General features: G+C 40.6%; 2 protein-coding genes across 5 annotated transcripts in view; one reads left to right on the forward strand and one right to left on the reverse strand.

Moving 5' to 3' along the window:
• Positions 1-927: 927 nt before the first annotated feature.
• LOC138164767 (uncharacterized) lies at positions 928-2,183 on the reverse strand. The gene is made up of 2 exons (XM_069092730.1): positions 1,745-2,183; positions 928-1,712 (listed from the first exon to the last, which is right to left on the reverse strand). The coding sequence occupies exons 1-2, from the start codon at positions 2,181-2,183 to the stop codon at positions 928-930; spliced, it is 1,224 nt and encodes a 407-aa protein (XP_068948831.1).
• The window catches only part of LOC138165094 (zinc finger protein 644-like), a 98,009-nt gene continuing 78,715 nt past the window's right edge, over positions 1,122-20,415 (forward strand). Inside the window, exon 1 of one of the 4 annotated variants that reach the window (XM_069093249.1) lies at positions 1,122-1,275. The gene's annotated coding sequence lies outside the window, so the exon portion shown is untranslated. Of the gene's footprint in view, positions 1,276-1,551; positions 1,627-20,415 lie in introns of those variants that run through there. The other 3 variants (XM_069093250.1, XM_069093245.1, XM_069093248.1) reach the window with 3 other exon arrangements.

Consider the following 20,415-nt stretch of genomic DNA (forward strand, 5'->3'; position numbering starts at 1 on the left):
TGCATTTATCAGGCTTCTTTGTGTGGGCAGCTCCTCTAGCACGGGGCTTGACTGCAAGCTCCTTGAGGGCAGGCCCTGTTATTTCTCATCTTTGAATCCTGACCTGATATTGTGTGAATATCTTGCAGTTCTTAGGCAGCTTGGCAAAAGGAAGGCATGCCACCTTCCAACTCTCCATGTCTGGAACGGGCTCCTTCCTCCCTTCTGTTTCCTGACTTCCTGCAGACTTAGCTCAAATCCCGTCTTCCACAGGACACAAAATCCATTAGACTGTGATCTCTTTGAAGGCAGGGCCTTTTCCATTAAAAAACACCATCCCACCCCTTGGCACAGTGCCCGCACCTGGTGGGCCCTTAACCACTATTCCCTGAAGGAAATGAATGGCTGAGGCCCTTCTGGTTTGCCAGTGCTGGGGCCTTCTCCAGGATCCCCTTCCATTGGCTCGGTTTCCACAGCCTCTAAGTGCCTCGTGATTCCCCAGTGGTCTTCTTAAACTACCTGAGGGCAGGCGTCGGTCCCTGCATTTCCAGGGGCGGCCTAACCTTAGGCGTGTGTCGCATGGCACCCGGGTACAAGGAAGGCCCCCTTCTCTCTCCAGGAGGGGAAGACACCCAGGAAAGCGCCGGCTACACTTAACACCGCCTCGGAGGGAAGGGCTCCTTAATGAACGCTGATTGAAGGAGTGAGTATTTATTTAAAGAGGTTTTCCTAACACTGTGTCCTTGTATTCATCAGTGGGTGCACTCTCCGGCCCCTGGATGACTTTAACTTATTTTTTATTAAGTGACTCTTTTTGGACACGTCCCAACGTCAAGGCCGACCCACAAGGCCTTGGGCTTCGCCTTTCGCCACCAAAGAACTTTGGGCCTCGCGCCGGCCCGTGATCGGCCAGGACAGGGTTCCGGTGCCACCATATTTGGGCGGCCCTCAGACGAAGGGCGACCTCATTGGGTCCGCTCCTTCTCGGTGGTCAGGAGGCCCCTGAGGGCATTCGGGGGTGGGGTTGGGGGAGCCAGGGCCGGCAGCTCCTCCAGCACGCGGTGGCAGAGCAGGAGCTAGGGCTCGGCTCAGTGGCTGGTCGGCAGGGCTGAGGCGGGAAAGCGGCGCGCCTGCGCGCTGGCGCCCCCGGGGCCAGAGGCGAAGACCGCTTCGCTCGCGGAGGGAGGTCCCCCCTCCCCAGCAGAGGAGCCGCGCGGCGCGTACAGGGCGGCGTGTGACGCGGGGACGCTGCGCGCTCGCAACGTCGCCTCGGTTTGACGCACACGGCACCAAACTGTGAGTTTCAGTGGGGGGATTTGGTCCGATTCGCTGGCCCTCGAGCGGGTTTCGGGCCCTGGGGCTGAGGCGGCGGCGGGCCTGAGGGGGGCGGAAGGACTCGGGCGGGGCCGTCCCCGGAGCCGGGGCCCCGACCGCGGCGCCCCAGGCTGGGTCCCTTCCATCCCAAAGGACGCGTTTTGCCGCACAGGCTAAGATGGCGGCGGCGGCGGCCGAGGAGGCGGAGCTGGTGCGGCACAAGGAGCCCGGGGCCGGGGTTCGGGGCCGGGGTCGCGGCGGCAGCGGCGGCGGCAGCGGAGGAGGCGGAGGCCGCGGGCGCGGGCGCGGGCGCGGGGGGCGGCGGAGCCTGAGGTGAGCCCGGGGCCGAGGTGGCGGCGGCGGCGGGGCGGGGTCGGGCGGGGCGGGTCGCGGTAGCGGTGGGGGCTCGGCGGCGGCCGCTGCGAGCGAACGAGCGAGCGGACCGACTCACACAAAGGGACCGAGGCGGGCCGGGCCGGGCCGGGCCGGGCCGGCCCTGGGAAGGGGTGTTCAGTCACATGAAGCGGCGCAGCCAGTGAGCGGCGCGGAAGGGAAGGATGGGGCTGAGGCCGGGCGGGCGCCATTGCCGAGCGCCGAATAACGGGGCGGCGGCCCCCGCCCGGGTCCGCTCCCCTTTCCCGGCTGAGCCGGGGAGGCTCCTCGGGCCGGTGCCCGGTCTCCGGGTCTCGGGCCCCCGAGAGAGCCGGCGGGGCCCTTCCCCCCAGCTGCCAGTGGTCGGCAGCCCCCGAGCGCAGCCGGAGCGTCGCGGGGCTCTCCGGGCGCCGCCGGACGCGGATTCCCGTAACTTTGGTGGGAAAGTTTGCTTCGCGCCCCAGGGGGGGAGTTTTGGAAACTTCTCCCGGAGGAGACGCCCCTTTGTGTGGGGTCATCGAGACGGGGGAAGCTTTGCGGGGAGGGGGCCGAGCTGATGCTGGCCTGGATGCCGCTGAGCGAGCGCGTCCCGCTCGGGGACCAGCCCCGGGCCGGCGGCGGCATCAGCGGCAGCAGCAGCGCTTGGGTCCCCCTGGACCAGGGAGGTGGGCAGTGAGGAAGGGGGGGTCCGCCTCCTGCCACAGAGTAGTGAGCGAGACCCCCGGCGCGGAGCGCTCCCCCGCGGGGCGCTCCTGGCCCCCGGCCGGCCAAAGGCGGGGAGGCTCGATGGGAAGGAGTTATCGGTGCGTCCTTGTCGCTTTTACAGGGTGCATGTTCCAGTTGTTAGAGGAGGTTTAAGTTGGAAGAGTTGGGCAGTAGCAGGTCACGTCCCCCTGTTTCCCTAATGTCATTGAAGTCGTAGTAAAGGAGTATGTAGAGAAGCCATGGAGAGATTGTCATTGCAAAGTTCTCTGAGAAAGCTTCTGCAGAAGAAGGAAAAAATAAAAGACTGCTTGCTTTAAAGATCCTTAGGTAGAATGTGATAGGACTGCCCCCATCCTTTCTTTCATTTTGATAAGTTTTACTCTTTTTCCCTTTTCTTCCCCCCGCCACTAGCCTAGAAATTTTGTCGGGATTACTGAGTAGTAGATGCTTTGGCATTGTCACTGAAAAGGAATCGAAGAATTAAAAGGCTTTTAGAAATAGGTAATTATAGCCTCACCCCCACATTTTAAAGGTGAGGAAGCTGATAACCAAAGTGTTTACTGATTGATTGCCACGGCCTTAGAACCATTTAGTGGTAGAGAGAATATCTCCCAGAGGTGTCAAGCTCACTCTCTGCCCTTACAGCTACAATGCGCCAGCATTAAAATTTAATTGGGAAATGTTTAATAATATAGGCATGCAGTACGACTTAGATAATGCTAATTTGTAGTTTTCTAAGTCAGCCACCCACGGGGATTGGTTTCTGTTTTGAGCCTGACACCATTGGATTTTAGAGAACTTGTGTCTTTATCATCTTGCCTGTCAGTACTCTTTCTATACATTCCATGTTTCTGTGACTTAAAAATGAAATTTCCACCTGTGAAACTATTTCTAGGGAGACAATTACAGGAAACCATACTTGGCATGTAATACTCTTAAACTGATGAAAATGGGGCCGTAGACAAAATTGAAACCTTTAAAAGTTTGCTTTTTGTGATTACTTTTAAAAAGCTTTCTAAGCAGAACATTCAGATACTATTTTACGTATAATAGACAACAATATAATATTTCATATGTAATTCTGACTTCTCAAAATGTTTGACTAAATTATCATGTATGAAATCCTTCTTGTATAGAGGAGCCCCAGTGTAGAGGCATTCACACTGGATTTAGTAGAAGCCCTGGATTCAGGTCACTGACACTTGCAGTTTATACTCCCAAGCTCTAGGGAGTTGCCAGTGGCTTCAGTTTTTAGTTGCTTATGTATACAACTTCCTTTAAAGTTTTTTTCTGAAATTTCATTGTTGTGTGAAGATGAACTTTGGTATTCTTAAAGATTTGTCTTAGAACAACTTATTAGAGCCTTAAGGTTTGCAAGGCTCAGAATTCCACAGAAGCCTCCTAGAAGACTGTATGTTATCTAAGGAACAGCCTAATTAAGTTAAAAGTTACTAGTCACCAAGTCAGCTGTAGAGTAATAAAATTAGTTGGAGATAGGCTAAAAACCAGCTCAATTGTGGAACCTGGAAATAAAGTGTCAAAATGAATAAAAATTCAATAATGTGCATATTTCACCTTGAGTGTTCTAGATTTACTCTTTTTCTTGTTTTTCATTTTTGATGGGTAGTTTTAAGGAATATAAATTGGAGCTAGTTAAGTACTTCTGTTGGGGGAAATCTAAGTGATAGACTTAAATGATTTTTCTAAAAATGTAGGTTGGTCACTCTTATTTAATTAACTTAAGTGTTCCCTGTTACCTCTAGAAGCAAAAGCCCTTCATAATCTCACTCCAACCTACACTTTAGTCCTTATTCTCTTATTCTTCTACTTGCACAATATGGTTTAACCCAGGGGTGAGGAACCTGTGGCTTCAAGGCCACATGTGGCTCTCTAGGCCCTCCAGTTTGGCCCTTTGACTGAATCCAAACTTCACAGAACAAATCTCCTTATTAAAAGATTTTTTTCTGCAAAACTTGGACTCAGAAGGCCAAACCCACATGTGGCATTAGAGGCAGGTTCTCCACCCTTGGTAGCCAAACTGGTCTTAGTTATTCATACTGCACTCTCCATTTCTGTGCCTTTGCATTGACTGTGACCCCTATGTCTAACTCATTTCCTTCTTTAGGCCTCCTCTTAGAATCCAGTTTTCCTCAAGACCTTCTACAAGGCCACCTTCTACATAAAGCTTTTTACTGTTCCTTTCAATTGCTAGTGACTCAAATCACTTGTATATACTGATTATGTACTTACTGCCTCATCCAGTAGATGGTAAGTTCCTGGAACGCTGGGACTGGTTGACTTTGTCTTTGTATCCCTAGTGTCTATCTAACACCTGCCCTGGCATATAGTAGATGTTTAATAAATGTTGATTGATATAATAGCTGTTAGAAAATCACATTAACAGTCATTTTCTGTGGCATATAGAATTCCATTCTTTTTTTTTTTTGAGCCAGCCACATTGAGCAAGAGCAGTTAAACTTATATTGCACAAATTCTTTAGTTAGGACAATCTTTTGATTTATTTCATTTTTCTCAAGTTTCTCTGCCCATGATTTTATCAGGTGATTTTAATTATCTTAGTTTTGTAGTTGTTAGAGCTGATACACACACCTACATACATACATACATATGTATATATGGCATATATATTTTCAAGCTTTAAAAATTGGCATATTCCAGTTATTTGTGTCCATGAGTAATAAATGTAATAAAGCATTGTTAAGCACTTACTATGTGCAGAGCCCTGAATATAAAAACATTCTCAATCTGGACCTTACTTCCGTGGGCGAAGGGGTGGGCTTGACACCCCCAATATGACTCCAGAGTAAGGAGGGCTCAGGCACTGAAGGAAGGTCCAGGTGGAGACTGTCTGAGGCATAACCTAGATCTCTGAACCAGATTAAAACATCACTGGGGAATTAACAAAATAAATAAAAATATAATACAATATAGAAACTGTCATTTGTGATTTTCTAACTCAGTATTCAAGCACAGGGATCCATTTCTAAATGAACTGGGGAAAGTCTGAAGCAGAGCCTAGAGGGGATGGATATTCTGAGTGAGGAAGCACTTTTGTTTTTATGGTTGAGGAAACCTGTGCCTGGGCAAGTTAAGTGCCTAAAGTCATGCTAATAGTTCCAAGTGGTTAAGTCATTCAGTAAATAAGTATTAAGCACCTGCACTCTGCCTGGCACCTTGCTAAGCACTAGGGATACAAAGAAAGGCTGCAGCCTTTGCCCTGGAGCTCCCATTTTAATGGGGGAAGAACACATGCTAATAACTGCACAGGCAAACTGTAGAGTGGATAAATGGGAGATAATTGATAGTGGAAAGTCACTAGCAGGAAAAGCTTCTCTTAGAAGATGGAATTTTAGTTAAGACCTGAAGGAAGACAAGCCTGGAGTGGGTAATGGGAGTATATTGCAGGCATGGAGGAGATCCAGTGAAAATGACTGAAGTATGGAGATAAGGTGGTTTGTGCAAAGAACAGCAAGGAGGCCAATGTCACTGGATCTGCATTATACCTGTGGGGTGAGGGGGTGAAATAGGTGAAGGGAGTAAGGTGGGTGAAGATTGGAAAGGTTAGGAGGGGTCCAGGTTGTGAAGGATTTTTGAATGCCAAACCTAAGGATTCATATTTGAAGTGACAGAGAGAGAGAGAGAGCCAGAGCCATATGCTCTTTTGGAAACTTCAGTGGAAGATGGACCTGGAGTAAGGAGAGACTTGAGGTAGGGAAACTAATCAGTGGGCAAATACCATAAGTAGTAGTCCAGGTATGAATGAGGTGAGGAGGTCCTCTATGTAGCTTGGTAGTGGAACTGCTGGAGGACAAAGGGGGTGCATTAGATTAGGTCCCTGTTTCTAATATTAGTTTACCTAGCTCTGGCTAGTTGAAACAATAACATGTTTTTGTTTTGTTGTTGTTTTAAACTACTGAGTCATGAGATCTAGAGCTAGTGGGACACAGACCTTTATGAGTAATGGAAGCCCTAAAAAAATGGTGTCTGGGAGGTGATATCTCACTTCTCTTTGTTTCCTGGGGTTATTGGGTAGGTTGGGTGTCTAACTTACCTGCCAGTTGTTACATTTACTATTTGAAATTGCATATTTGCATCAGAATCTCTGAAGTGATTGTGGAGAGGTTCTGATTTTGTTCTCTTAAACGGAGAGTACTACTTTTGGCATTTAAGAGAATCTAGGAAAAAAGAAATAGATCCAGTAAGAGCATTATATTGGGGATAGGGAGGAAAAATGAGAAGGGTGGTTGTTGGCATCTTTTTTTTTATTTTTTGGAGGGAGTGGGTAGGTAGACAGCAAGAATAAATGGACTCAAATAAGATGTATCTATGCATATGTAGTATCACTTTGCAAATTTTAAAGAACAGCATACAGGTTTAGCCATTAGGAAGGCAAACCTTGAGTTTCTTAGGTGATTTGTATTTCTCCCCTCCTTAAACATTCTAATCTTTATTCCACCATTATTATTGTCTTTATTATTCTCTAACCCCCTCCCCCCATCCATATTTGGAAGCATATGAAACTGTGGGATCATCTGGAAATTGACTTATGTTTTACATATACATAATGATGTATAATTTTATTTTTCTTGAACCCTAATCATGTTAAAAGGCACAAATGCATCTTGATCAAGAACTTACTTTAGTTTATGGCAAGATTGAAATTGGTTGGGAACATATTTAAATCCTATGGAAATATAGACTAGTCAGCATGTGTATTATTATTTTTTTAAGACTTAATAACTTTACAAGCAAAAAAATAATACCTTTTTGAAACTCAATTTTTAAAAAACTCAAATGCCTCCATGTCTACTTCAAGTTTAGCTATTTTTTAAAAGGTTAAAATTCTAATCTTGTCCTCCATGGTGGCTTTTCTCCCTAATATGTATTTTTCCTATTTCATCATCATTCAAACTTCTTGATTTAGGTTTTTGAAGAAAATGTAGGAATGACTCTCATTCTTGTTCTTCAGAAGTGCTGACATAATCTGTGTAATCTAATCCATTTTTCTCAGTTCTTAGATGAATTTATCATGTGAAATATGTTGAAAAAACATGACTGATTCCCACTGATTTACTATATTCTACTGAGATCATAAGGGGATCCTGAATACATACTTCCAGATGTTCATCTCCTTAATGTGTTGGTGTCCCTTCCAGTGGTGGAGATCTAATGCCATTAATACATGTACACCTCAGTTGTTCTGTAGATTACATACAAAACTTCTACCCAGCAGGTACTGTGATTCAAATAGAAGATTTTCCTCAAATGGCACTTCCCTGACTTGGCCATGTTTTTCTGTGTATGTGTACTTGACACAGAGACTGCATTATCTCTGTGTCTGTCTTTTTATAAAGAACCCCCCTCCCCCCAAAACCCCCAAAACAAATGACCTCTCAAACTTTTTGACTAAACTATAAAAAGCTGCCAATGAGAATTTAATTAAGTCTGAAGATTAATTTTCAAAAATGATAGTTATTTGCTGTTCCAGTTCTCAGTATATTTGTTTTAAGATGTCATTTTTTTAAATGCACTTTGTTTATTCATAGGGTTATAGAAGAACCTTTGTCTTGGTTGTTGAATTGGTGCAAGGCCACTGACTAAAATGAAGGTTGTTTTGCTTTATTATAGTGCAGAAAGGGAAGAAAAATACTAAATCAGATCTGATACTCTTTATGATTTGAGGCTTTCCCATGTCATCTATTCAGGGGGTAAAATATAACTAAAATTGAATAGCACTGAAATTTTGAAAATTTGCTCATTTGAAAAAAACTTTATTGGGTATTTTTATACTTTGATATATCATGAACTTTGTTTAATCTCTTAGCTGTTTAGTTCAGAGAATTTCAGTTGGAAGAAACTTCACAGGTCATCTAGTTTAGAACAAGAATTCCCTCTGCTACATACTAGACAAATGACCTTTGATGCAAAACCTCTAGTGAAGGGGTGCCCACTGCCTCCTAACATAACCCTTCCCACTTCTGCATACTTCTGATGGTTAAGGAATTCTCCTTTACACTAACTCTCCTGAAATTGAAGAGTTGCTTTGAATTCCACTTTTTGGGGCTGAGAGGAATAAGTCTAATCCTTTCTCCTCATATCTTGCAAATACATGTGCATCATCTCTTATCTTCCTTCCCCCTCCCTCAAATCTTCTCTTTTGCAGACAAAAAACAAAACAAAACAAAACAAACAAAGCTACACTTTCTCCAGGCATCATCCCTATACCATTTGGGTAATGGTCCTCTGCACATTCTTCTGCTTATCAAATTTGATTCCTAAAATGATGCCCAGAGCTTCACACAATATCGGAGATGTTGTCTGATGAGGGTAGATTACAGTGGGATTATCACTTCCCTAGTCCTCAAAACTATGCTTCTCAGTGCAGTCTGAGATAAAATTCTTTGGTTATCTACCATGCTATACTTTTTTTTGATAATATAAAAACCGTGAATCTATTATGTACATGCAGTTTGCACTAAAAAAACCAAGTATATAATTTCCTGTTATGACTTAATTATAACATTGTTTTAAGACTGTCCTTTTTTTTGTCTTCCTCTGAAAAATTTTTTTTCTGTGTATGTTTAATGCTTCATCAGCATTCTTTCCCACCCCCAGCACTCCCAACAAAAAAATAAAACACTTACCTTGGAACCAAACATAGCCAAACAAAAATATTGATACATTAACTGTCTGAAGATGCATGGATGGCTTCTTTTGTACCTCTGGTGACTCACCTCTATGCTAAGAGGCTTGCGGTATGCTTCATTAGTTTTCTGGTAATAGTTTTTTAAATGTTTTTTTCTTTACAGTGTTGAAACCATTGATTATATAGTTCTCTTGATTCAGCTTAATTTGGTCTACCTCATTCCATGCAAGTCTTCCTAGATTTTTCTGAAACTGTACATTTTACCATACCATAATTTGTTTATTAGCCTTTTCCCATTTGATAGGCACCCTCTTGGTTTACCTACCTTTGCTATGACAAAAAGTGCTGCTGTGCACATATTTTGTTCCTTTGGCTCTTTTTCTTCTTTCTTTGATCTTTTTGGGTTTGGGTCTGGTAATGGTATCTTCGGGTCAAATTTTGGGCATAGTTTAATCACTTTTGGTGTGTAGTTAACAAATTTCTTTCCATAATGGCAGAAGCAGTTTACAGCTCCACCAGCAGTTGTCTTCCTCCCACATACCATGTAATGTTTTAATTTCCTTTTTTGTCATCTTTGTTAATCAGATGATTGTGAGGAAGAGCCTGAATTGTTTTGATTTGAATTTCTCTTTTAGTGATACAGAATATTTTTCCATATAGTTGTCCTTAGCTTGTATTTTTTTCCCCTTTGAAATCTTCTATTCATGTCTTTTGATAAACTTATCTTTTAGAGAATTGATTCCACTCCATATCTTGGATATCAGACCTTTATGGAGGGAACTTGGTGCAATTATTTTTTTCTCCCAGTTAACTATTTACCTTCTAATTTTAAGAACATGGATTTAGTGCAAAAGCTTTTCAGTTTTGTGTAACCAAAGTTGCCCTATTTTACTTCTTTTTCTCTTGGCTTGGTCAATAATTTTGACCCATCCATAGTTGTTAAAGATGCTTGCTTTCCTGCTTCTAATTTGTTTATAGTGTGACCTTTGTGTCTGAGTTTTGTATCAGTTTGGAGCTTACTGTGGTATGTGGTTGGTCTAAACCTAATTTTATTTTCCTAGGAGTTTTTATTGAAAAGTGAATCTTTATGCCAGTGATTGGGTCCTTTGTTTCTATGTTCTTTTGCTTTTGTATATTGTATACCTAATCTGCTCCACTGATCTTTTTTTTTACTTAAAAAAAATCAGTACCAGTTTTTTTTAATGATTGTTATCATGAGATCTTGTCCTGGTAGGCCCTCTTACTTCCCACCCTTTTTCTTTATTTCCTTTGAGATGCTTGACCTTATATTGGAGCTCAATTTTGTTATTTTTTTTTCTAGTTGTATAAAGTAACTCTGGTATTTTGATATGGCACTGAAAAATTAAACTAATTTATCAAACTGTTGACTCATAGTTATTATAAATGTGATAATAGTGGCCATTAAATTCTTAGATTTTCTTTTTGTTTGGTTGGTTTTTGGGGGTTTGTTTTTGCTTTTTGGAGGGCAATTGGGGTTAAGTGACTTGCCCAAGGTCACACGGCTAGTTTTTGTGTTAAGTGTCTGAGATCAAATTTGAACTCAGGTCCTCCTGACTCCAGGGCCAGTGCTCTATTTACTTCGCCACCTAGCTGCCCCAATTCTTAGATTTTAAAGGAAGAAAATCAGACTACTGGTAAACTATTTTTATCCTGAATTGTGTCATTCAGCAATTATTTATTGAGGATCATCTAACTGTGTGGGGTTCTCCTAGAGCTCAGAATCTTGAGAGAGAAGATGCACCTGAGAAAACTAACTAGGCAGTACTTTAGAAGTACCAAATGAATGGTACGGACAGTACTACAGCCCTACAATCAAGGGAGGGGAGTAGAAAAGACTTTGTGGAGGAAATGGAATTTTAACTGACCCTTGGAGGATGGATAGGATTTGAATAGGGAGATGGGAGATGGCTGTACCCAGGAAATACTGGGATGAAGAATAATATATCCAGAGATAAGAGTGGGAGGATAGATAGAGGTGGAAAGGTAGAAGGAAGACTGTGGAGGATTTTGAATGCTAGGCTAAGGAAATTGGTCTTAATTACTAGGTAGTAGGAAGTTACAGAGGATTTTTTAACAAGGAAATGAAATAATCTAAGTGATGTTTTAGGAAGATCAATCTAGTTAGTAGCAGTTTGTAGGATGGATTAGATTGGAGGAAAGGCTGGGATATAAAAACTATTTAGAACAGAGGTGTCAGACAAAGCCCTCAATACTCCTGCAGCCCCTCAACATTCCTGAGTGCAGCCAAAAAAAACAGTAAAATGTAATTGGGAAATATTTAACAAAATAAAAATATAGTAAAGCACGGATAATGTTAATGTGTGGTTTTCCTGGTCAATATGCATCCATAGGGATCCTTCTGTACAGTTTAGAGACCCTATTTCTATTTGAGTTTGATGTCTCATATTTAGAAGGTTATTGTTACATTAGCCCAGATTTAGTTGAAAAAGTGGTAAAAAGAATGGAGAGAAAGAGATGATGCAACTTTTCAAAAAAGGAATAGGCAGGATTTGGTGACTAATTGGAGAGCAAGTAGGAGGAAGAATTGGAGGTTGTGTTGGACGTTCTTTGACAGATGGGAAGTCAAGAGGGCAAACTAAAGGCCAGAAAGATAAACTCATTTAATGGATATTTCTTAAATGTTGCTTGCATACAACATATGCTGTTAAAATGTTTAACTTAGGTTTACAGAATGGCTTCCTTACAACAACCCTGTGAGGTGTAGTTATTCAAATATAACTCCTCTCTAACAGATGGAGAAATTGAGACCGATTGTGATTTTCTTAGTCATACAACTAGTAAATTTCAGTCAGGGTTTGAACCCACATCTGCTGACTCCATGTCCAGTGCTCTTTTCTTTCCTACTTTATTACCCACACAGATTCTCAGATAGATTTCAGGTAATGGCAAGATGGGAACATTCTTGGGAGAGTTTAAAATGTATGACTTGAGCTTGGCAGAGAAAAGGTCCGACTGGTAGAATTGGAAGGCATCTGAATAGAGGTGATAATGAAACTATTGAAGTGGATGAAGATTTTTGGTGGAGTGGATCGACAACAACTAAATCTTGGAACACCAAAATTTGAGTATTTACCATGTCCCAGTCACTGGTAGGCATTGGAGATACAAATAGAAGCAAGCAAGATGCTTCCACCCCTTAAAGAATTTATATTCTAATGGAAGAAGACAAAACAAAGGGAATTTAGAAAGGGAGGGAGGTCTTTAGGCATGGTGGAGGGGAATTTGAGGCTTAGTTCAGGGCTAGATAAGGCAGCTTTCCAGAACCCATGATACCAGAAAGAGTCCACATTCAAGAGGGGAGGGATATGAGGAGGGAGAGAAAGATCAGAAAGGTGGGCAGACAGAATGGTATTAGATTCATAGAACCCTTGGGAAGAAGGTAATTTGAATGTTGGTACCATTGAACTTCAGTGATTGTCCCTAGATGTGAATGAATGATCAGCTATTAGCTTTGCTTGCTGTTTTTAACTCAACACTAAAATATTGAAGTCAAACTTCTCGAGAAACAAGGAGCCTGGATATCAAGGAGAAGCCGGATCCAAAACTTAGGAAACTTGGCTATTTCATCCATAAAATGAAAAGTTTAGACAAGGTAATGTCTTACGTCTTTTTCATCTCTGATTCTGTGGAAGGAGAAATTGTTGTAGGGAGAATTCTGGGAATGGGCAGGAGGACACATTTGATAGGCTGTCCAGTTGAAGAAAGAATCTGTAGGGCTGTACTGAGATAGGTGACAGGCATTCTGAGTTTTATTCCAGGTTTTGTTTCTAACCCTCTGACCTTAGCCAACTCATTTAACTCTCCCTATCTCAGTTTCCGTCCTTTGTGAAATAAACTTTAGACTAGTAGATCTCTCTGAAGTGACTTTTAATCCTAAATTCTGTGATTGTCTTGTAGTCATTTTCTCTTGACTCCAATGCCTCTTTTTTTTTAATGTATCTTTTGTTTTTAAAATCGCTTAGATTTTACTCTGTCTCTTCCTCTTTACCCTCTCAGGCATCTCTTATAAGAAAGAATTTTTAAAAAGAAAAGATGTATAAAAAATCAGTAAAATCAATACATCAAAAAAATTTTAGTCAAAATGTGGAAATATGTTTAACCTATATCAGGTTGCTTGTTGTCTCGGGGAGGGAGAAAAATTTGGAACTCAAAAATATTATAAAAACGAATGTTGAAAACTATCTTTACATGTAATTGGCAGAAATACAATACTATTAAGTGGGGGTGAGGGGAAGAAAAACTTAGTCAACAAGCATTTATTAGGTATTTTCTATTTACCACACACTAGGAAATAACTGGGAATTTAAAGAGAGGCAAAAAATAGTCCTGCTCTCAAGGAGCTCACAGTCTAATGGGAGAGACAACATGCAAACAGCTATGTACAAACAAGCTTTAGACAGGATAAATGAAAGATAAACACAGAGAAAGCACTGACACTAAACGGGGTCAGGAAAGGCTTCTTGTAGAATGTAGGGTTTAGCAAAAACTTGAAGGAAGCCAGGAAATGCAGATGAGAAGGGAGAGCATTCCAGGAATGGGGGCAGCCAGTGACAATTGGAGTGGGAAATAGAATTTTTGAGCAGTCAGTCCTGTGCTTTAGGAATAGCTCTTTGACAGTTGTGTGGAGAATACCTTAGAGAAGGGAAGGATGTGAGCCCTGGCACCCAATTAGGGTACTTTTGATACTGTCAAGGCTAGAATTAATAAGGCCTAAGTGAGGCTGGTAATTAGTGAATGGAAAGAAGAGGATGGATGCAAGAAACGATCTAGAAGTAAAATGTTGTAGCAGATTAGATATGTGGAGTGAGGAAGAATGAGGAAATTAAGGTTGATTATGATTTTGAGAGTGTATTGAAAGAGACAAGTAGATTTAAAAACATAATGGATTATTAGCTGCCTCCAAATTTTGTCTTCTTGATTCTCTTTTCTTTGACCACATTGAGAGGTTGTATGGCAGAGCCAGGGCATGTGGGTTTTGAGGCCTCTTTAGCAATCCAGGTTAGGTACTTAACTGTTTGATACCTTCTACACTTTAAGAATGTAAGCTATAGAGCAGGTTCCCCTCTGTATTGGTAAAGGGAATTTCTTGATTGGGAGTTTTCCTTATCTCAAGTGAAATCATTCTGAATCTCTTAAAAAACAAAATAGATATCTATTGGCACTGTGTTTCTCAACTCTCTGAGAGTTTCTTTTTAAATATGTTAATGTTGTAAAAAATTGTGCTCCTAATTCTGTTTATTTCATTATTTCATCATTTCATACATAGGTCTTTCCAAGTTTCTCTGAAACCATCTGTTTCATTTCTTATGGTTCAAAAAATAAAGAGTATCACTTTGGCAGTTTTGGGACTGAGGAGTTGGTGAAAGGTGAGACTTGAGATAAAAAAGCAGAAAAAGTCCATTCCCTTTTCTGTTTGATATCTGTACTTCAGGACCCCACTTGTGCCCCCCCCGCCCCTTTTGAGGTTAAACATCCTTAGTTCCTTTAACTGTCATCATTTGGCATGGCATTATATCCGCGTGTGTATTTTACACGTCTGTGTATGTATGATCTTTCTCTTTTGTTCAGAAAGTGAGTTTCGGGAGAAGCATTGAGCAGTAAGTGGAGATGAAAATTGGGAGAAACATTGGAGGAACTTTCACAACTATTGACTGTCTCTACTTAGTGATTTCAGTGTGTTCTGTACACTGGAAAAGAGGCAGCATAGTCTAGTGGGTGAAATGCTTGTTTGAAATGAGATGACTTGGATTTGAATCTCAGCTCTGTGACCTCTGTGAGACCCTGGGCAAGTTACTTAAGCTACTCTGTTCCTCAGTTTCAAAACAACCAAAATGAGAGGGTTGGATAATGTTACCTTAAGATCTGTCTCTTCCAACTCTACCCCCGTGTTTCCCCGATAATAAGACACTGTCTTATTAAATTTTTTTTTAGACAGAAAAACACCAGAGGGCTTATTTTCAGAGGAGGGCTTATTTTAATGAACATTGATAGCAATTTTAATAAACAGGTAAATGTGAACAAAAAAATGTACCTTTATTCAATAAGCAAATCACTGGGGAAGAACAGGATGACGCGCTCACTGCTGCAGCTCTGATTGGATGCAGCTCGGAGCGCGGTGTGCGTTTCACGGGGGGGGGACGGGGACGGTGCATGCAGAGGGTAGCGTAATGTAGCGTGTAAGCGCAGGGGATCACCTTCACTACAGTAGCAATCTCAATAGGGCTTATTTTCGGGGGAGGGCTTATTTTAGAGGAATCTTACACAGTAAGGGGAGGGCTTATTTTCGGGATAGGTCTTATTATCGGGGAAACACGGTATATCTTTACTCTTAGGAATGGCTGAATTCTATACAATCAACAAATTTGGTGAATTTTTTCTTTTTTTAAAAAAGAATGTTACTAATTGATGATCATAATGATCTTAAGGTATTTCAAAATCCTTCTGAATCATCAAACAAAATAAATTACATTGCTTATGTATGGATTGTGTTATCTGGTTGGTAATTTTGTATGGCATATATTTTGAAGATCTGAGATTTAATTGGTGAGGTACTTCTTCCATCAGTCAGATTACAATCCCTTTGTAATTTTAATCTTCTGTTTGTTACTGGGGTCAGATAAATTCAGTAAGTGGTTGACCCTTTTTAAGATTAGTCCTTCTGACTCTGGGTGGTTGTCTTTCCTGGTTGGTGTAGAAATTTCTTATAGCTCGTGCTTTACTGGCCTAACATTTAGAAGCCTAGAGTCTCTGCCATACCAGTGACACACCAGATTATGACTTTGGTGATGAGTTTATGTAATAACTAGTAATATTTTCTTTAACCATAATACCTTGTTGGGCAAGGGACTTAATAAACCCTAGCTGACATTGTGGTTATTATATTATGTAGGAATTTTGTTAATTGACTTAAAGTAAAAACTTAACCAGTATATCTGTACCTAAAGGGAGCATGTGAGAGGAAATTGCCTCTCAGCTGTGAGCATAAGTAAACTCCCTTTCCTATTTGCTTTTTCTGTTGAGATATTGTGGTGAGGTGGTTGATGGGACTTGTGTTATCTGCTCATTAAATCTAGAGCTATCTTTTGAAAAAGCTTATTTCTGAGGAATCCTTATCAAGCTATCCTTTTGGGGGGGGATACCTACTATATATTCAGTTAATTGTTATTAAAGTATATTTGTATTTTTCTTTCTAAATTGTCAGCCTCCATGGCATATTTATTTTCAGTTTAGTAGAGGGAGGAGGTGCTTGGGTCTCTTAGTGTTCTGTCCTTGTTTGGCATTGCTGTATGAATGTGGTACAAATCAGATGATGTTATATGGTAGCTTAGCCTTTTTGTTTCTCTGGATTGCTGCTTAGGCCAACCCCAGAGGAATTGTACTTGTTAGTTTTTAGTGATAGTAACTTGTGGGAAGTTAACTTGATGAAGATTACTAGGTTACTTTCATTTAGAATTCAGAGTGAATTGCTTGCAGAGATGATAAGAATTGTCTGATTCTTTGTGTTGTACAGTATTCTCTGGGCAGAGAGCCAGGAAGTAGCTGGAGAAGGTCTTGGATTGCCTCCTTATATAGCTGGCTTTGAGAGCTTTTGTAGTAGCTTCTAGGCACTGTTCATGTCATCCAGACTCTTTTTAAGTATTTCAGTGTTACATAGTGTGGCATTTGATTCTGAATGTGGTTTTATGAGTAGACATAGTTTTGGGGTGCTTTACTTCAGAGGTAAGTAACCTCGTTTTAGCCAGTGAGATTTTGGCATTTGTTTAGTGAAAGATAAGAATGTTAAAACTTTGTAAAACATCTCCTAAAGTTTTAAATTACTACAATATATGCTATAGATGATCTAAAATTCAGAATTTGAAAAGCCTGTTCTAATTACTTAATGTATCAAAAGTTTGAATATTGAAATAGAATTGTATAGTTATTTGATATGGAATTTTTTTCAAATGATATTGGTGGTAGTTAAAATATTTACTGATGAAGGTTGTGAAAAAACATTAATAACTTTAAATCTGTGAGAGAATAGCTTTTTAACTCCCCTCTAAGAACTATATATGCTTTGTAAGCTTTTCTGAAGCTAGGAAATCAGAACTTTTGCACCATCCAACTAATACTATTCTAAATTCAGTCTAACATTTATTTTGTCTTCTCATCCATCCCCCACATGTCTGAAGGGAAGAGATACTGCTATCCTTTTAAGGCTTTTTTTACCTTAGCATGAAAAAGTAAGAGAATGAAAGGCACATTATGGAACATGAAAGTTTCAGTCACAAAAGACTTGCTGAATTAATATTCTATGTAAACAATATCTTTGAAATTTATAGTGTATTTTAAGAAATTATTGAAACTAAAATATGTTGGACGTGTTAGTATTCAATTGTAACATTTCTGTTGAGCAAATAATGAAACATTATGTTTGACAACCTGATGGCAACCTTTTCTTGCAGTTTGCAGTAGGTTCTATAAATATGAAGTGTGAGAAGGCTAAAGAAAAATAACAAGGTTGGCTAGATTGAAAACTCCGCAGTTCACCCTATTATCTACCACATTAGGATGGTTGTTTCACAATGTTTGTATTTTAATGTTAAATTTGTAGGCAGCTACACATCTTTGTTATCCTGTCCTTTTATTATTTTAATAATTTTAGCTTAACTAGTTGATAAATGCAGGAAATGTATTAATATTTTATCCTTTATTTTTTTCCATTGTAGTTTTTGACAAAATAGATGTTAGATTGGATTTGTGTGTTCTCAGTTGACTTATCCAAAGATTGTTTTGCTTTCCTGTATATATTTTTTGTTTGGATTGATTGTGTTATTCTGTAGAAACCTCTAATTTGTAGTCAAATCAACAAGTAATTATTAATCACTTACCATGTGCTGTTAGACACAGTGCTAAAGTGCTGGGGCTATAAAGAAAGGCAAAAATTCCTTGTTCTAAGGGAATAGACAACATGCAGAAAACTATACATATACAAGAGGTGTGTGTGTGTGTGTGTGTGTGTGTGTGTGACAGAGAGAGACAGAGAGACACACAGAGAGGAGCTGGAGGGTAATGTAAGAGGAACATCCAGGAGAATAGTTTTTACAGAACAAATCTTTTTATTAAGGGGATTTGTCCTGTGAAGTTTGAATTCAGTCAGAGGGCCACAGTTGAGGACCTAGAGCACCACTTGTAGCTTCAAGGCCTTAGGTTCCCCACCCCTGGAGGTATAAGGAGACTGGAAAGGTAGGAAGGGATCAGGTTATGAAGGGCTTAAAACCCAAAGACACGAAAAACACATGGTGCCCCTGAATTTTAGCTTGACACTGCACTGAGACTTTGGGGCATCTTGCATTTTATCTTGTAGGTGATAGGTATTATTGGAGTTTATTGGGAGGGTGACATGGTTTGACTTTTAGGAACATCACTTTTCAGAACATAGGTTGGACTGGAGCTGGGAGAGTCTTGAAGGGAGACCAGCCACCAGCTTATTGCAGCAGTTCACGTGTGAGGTAATGAAGGCCTGTACCATGGGGGTGGGGGGTAGCAGGGTCAGAGAAGAGAAGGAGGGAATATGAGATATTTTCCTAGACAGAATGGAAGCTTCTTGAGAGCAGGTATTTTTTTTTATCTTTTTCCTTGTATTCTCTGCTCTTAACAAATAAGTGATCTAGCAGATAAATGCTTATTGATTAAATTAGTTAAATCATGATAATCTAATAACTGCAATTGACAGAGTACTATATAGCACATGCTACTCATAGTCTACCACCCCTGTGCCAAGAGTAATGAAATATGTTCTAACATGTTGTCTTGGAGTGAGTTATTGATTTATTTTTTTGCTTTTTTTTTGGAGGGGGGAAGGTAGGACAATTGGGGTTAAGTGACTTGCCCAAGGTCACACGGCTAGTTTTTTGTGTTAAGTGTCTGAGGCTGGGTTTGAACTCAGGTCCTCCTGACTCCAGGGCTGCTGCTCTATTCACTGTGCCACCTAGTTGCCCCTGAATTATTGATTTTAACATTTAAGCTGCAGGCCTGTACACATTAGAAAGGAAGGGAACAGGCCCTGGGAAGCTGCTGTAATTATAAACCATGTGAGTATTAGGGGATACAGCTGACCACTAGCCCCTACCATGTGGGCTGCTAAAGCACAAAGGCTTTTTTGTTTTTTGGATAAGGAAACACTTTGCACTGGTGACATAGTACCTGGCAGACCCATAGAGACATAAAATTGCTGAATGTAGGGCTGTGGGACCTCTGGACTTCCTTGGCCCTGCAAGTTTTTCTTTGGGGCTGTAATTACTAAGAATGTTGTGACATTGTCTGCCTAGAAAGAAGGGGGATCACTTGGAGGACCGGATATCTTCCAGAACTGTTCACATGTTATCTTTCTCTTAATGTTTGACAACTGTATCTTTACAAACTAAACATTTTATTGCCTTGCGCTTGTGTCTAGTCAGTTCTTTACCCCTTTTTAATACCTGAAGTTGACAGCTGCCATGCATTCTCCTTAGACAATGTCTTTTAGTTTTCTCCTCATTTGTATTATTGTTGTAATTTTGTAATATTCTTCTCTGGTTCTGTTTTCTTTGTTTGACATCACTTTATACAGAGTTTCTCCGAGTTCTTGGCAAACCACTATCCCTTTATTATTAAAATGCCATAATTTCTTGAGCAATTCCCTGCTCTCTGACCATGTACTTTGTTTTTAATTTTTGGGGGGGTATTACAAGAAACAATTTGATGTGCATGAAATCATTCTTTCATTGACCTTTTTAAGGTATGTACCAGTAATGGATTCACTGGGTCAGGGGATGTGAATGTGTATATAGACAGTTTCTTAACTTTTCTCCCTTATTTTTGAATTGACCTCTAGAGTGGTTGGACAGATTCATAGCTCTATCAAAGGTGTGTTAATGTGTTTCTCTTTCCATGGTGCCTCTAATCAGTACATCCTTATATTATCTTTGCTAATTTGCTGGATTTGAGATGAAGCCAAGTTGGTTTAATTTGCCTTTCTATTACTGATTTGATTCATTGTTTAGTTGCATTCCTTTTAAAAAATATTAGTATCCTTCAACTTTTTCTGTTCAGAAGTGGACTAATCTTACACTTGCGCAACTTAACTACATATCTTCATTGGCAGCATTCTATCAGAGATTCAGGATACAATGATTTTTCCCCCCCAATCACTAGCTTCTTTTTCCAGCTGCATTTATTTCTTTAAAATTTTATATAATTGAACTTGTCTTTTGTTATCAACTCTTTTTTTTTTTAATGTTTTTAAAGCAATCGGGATTAAGTAACTTGTCCAAGGTTACACAGCTAGTTTTTTTGTGTGGGTGTTAAGTATCTGA

The sequence above is a fragment of the Petaurus breviceps genome, unplaced genomic scaffold, assembly GCF_028583685.1.
Source record: "Petaurus breviceps papuanus isolate PSGF00001 unplaced genomic scaffold, PetGlider_PUasm1.0 207, whole genome shotgun sequence".
NCBI classification, from domain to species: domain Eukaryota; kingdom Metazoa; phylum Chordata; class Mammalia; order Diprotodontia; family Petauridae; genus Petaurus; species Petaurus breviceps.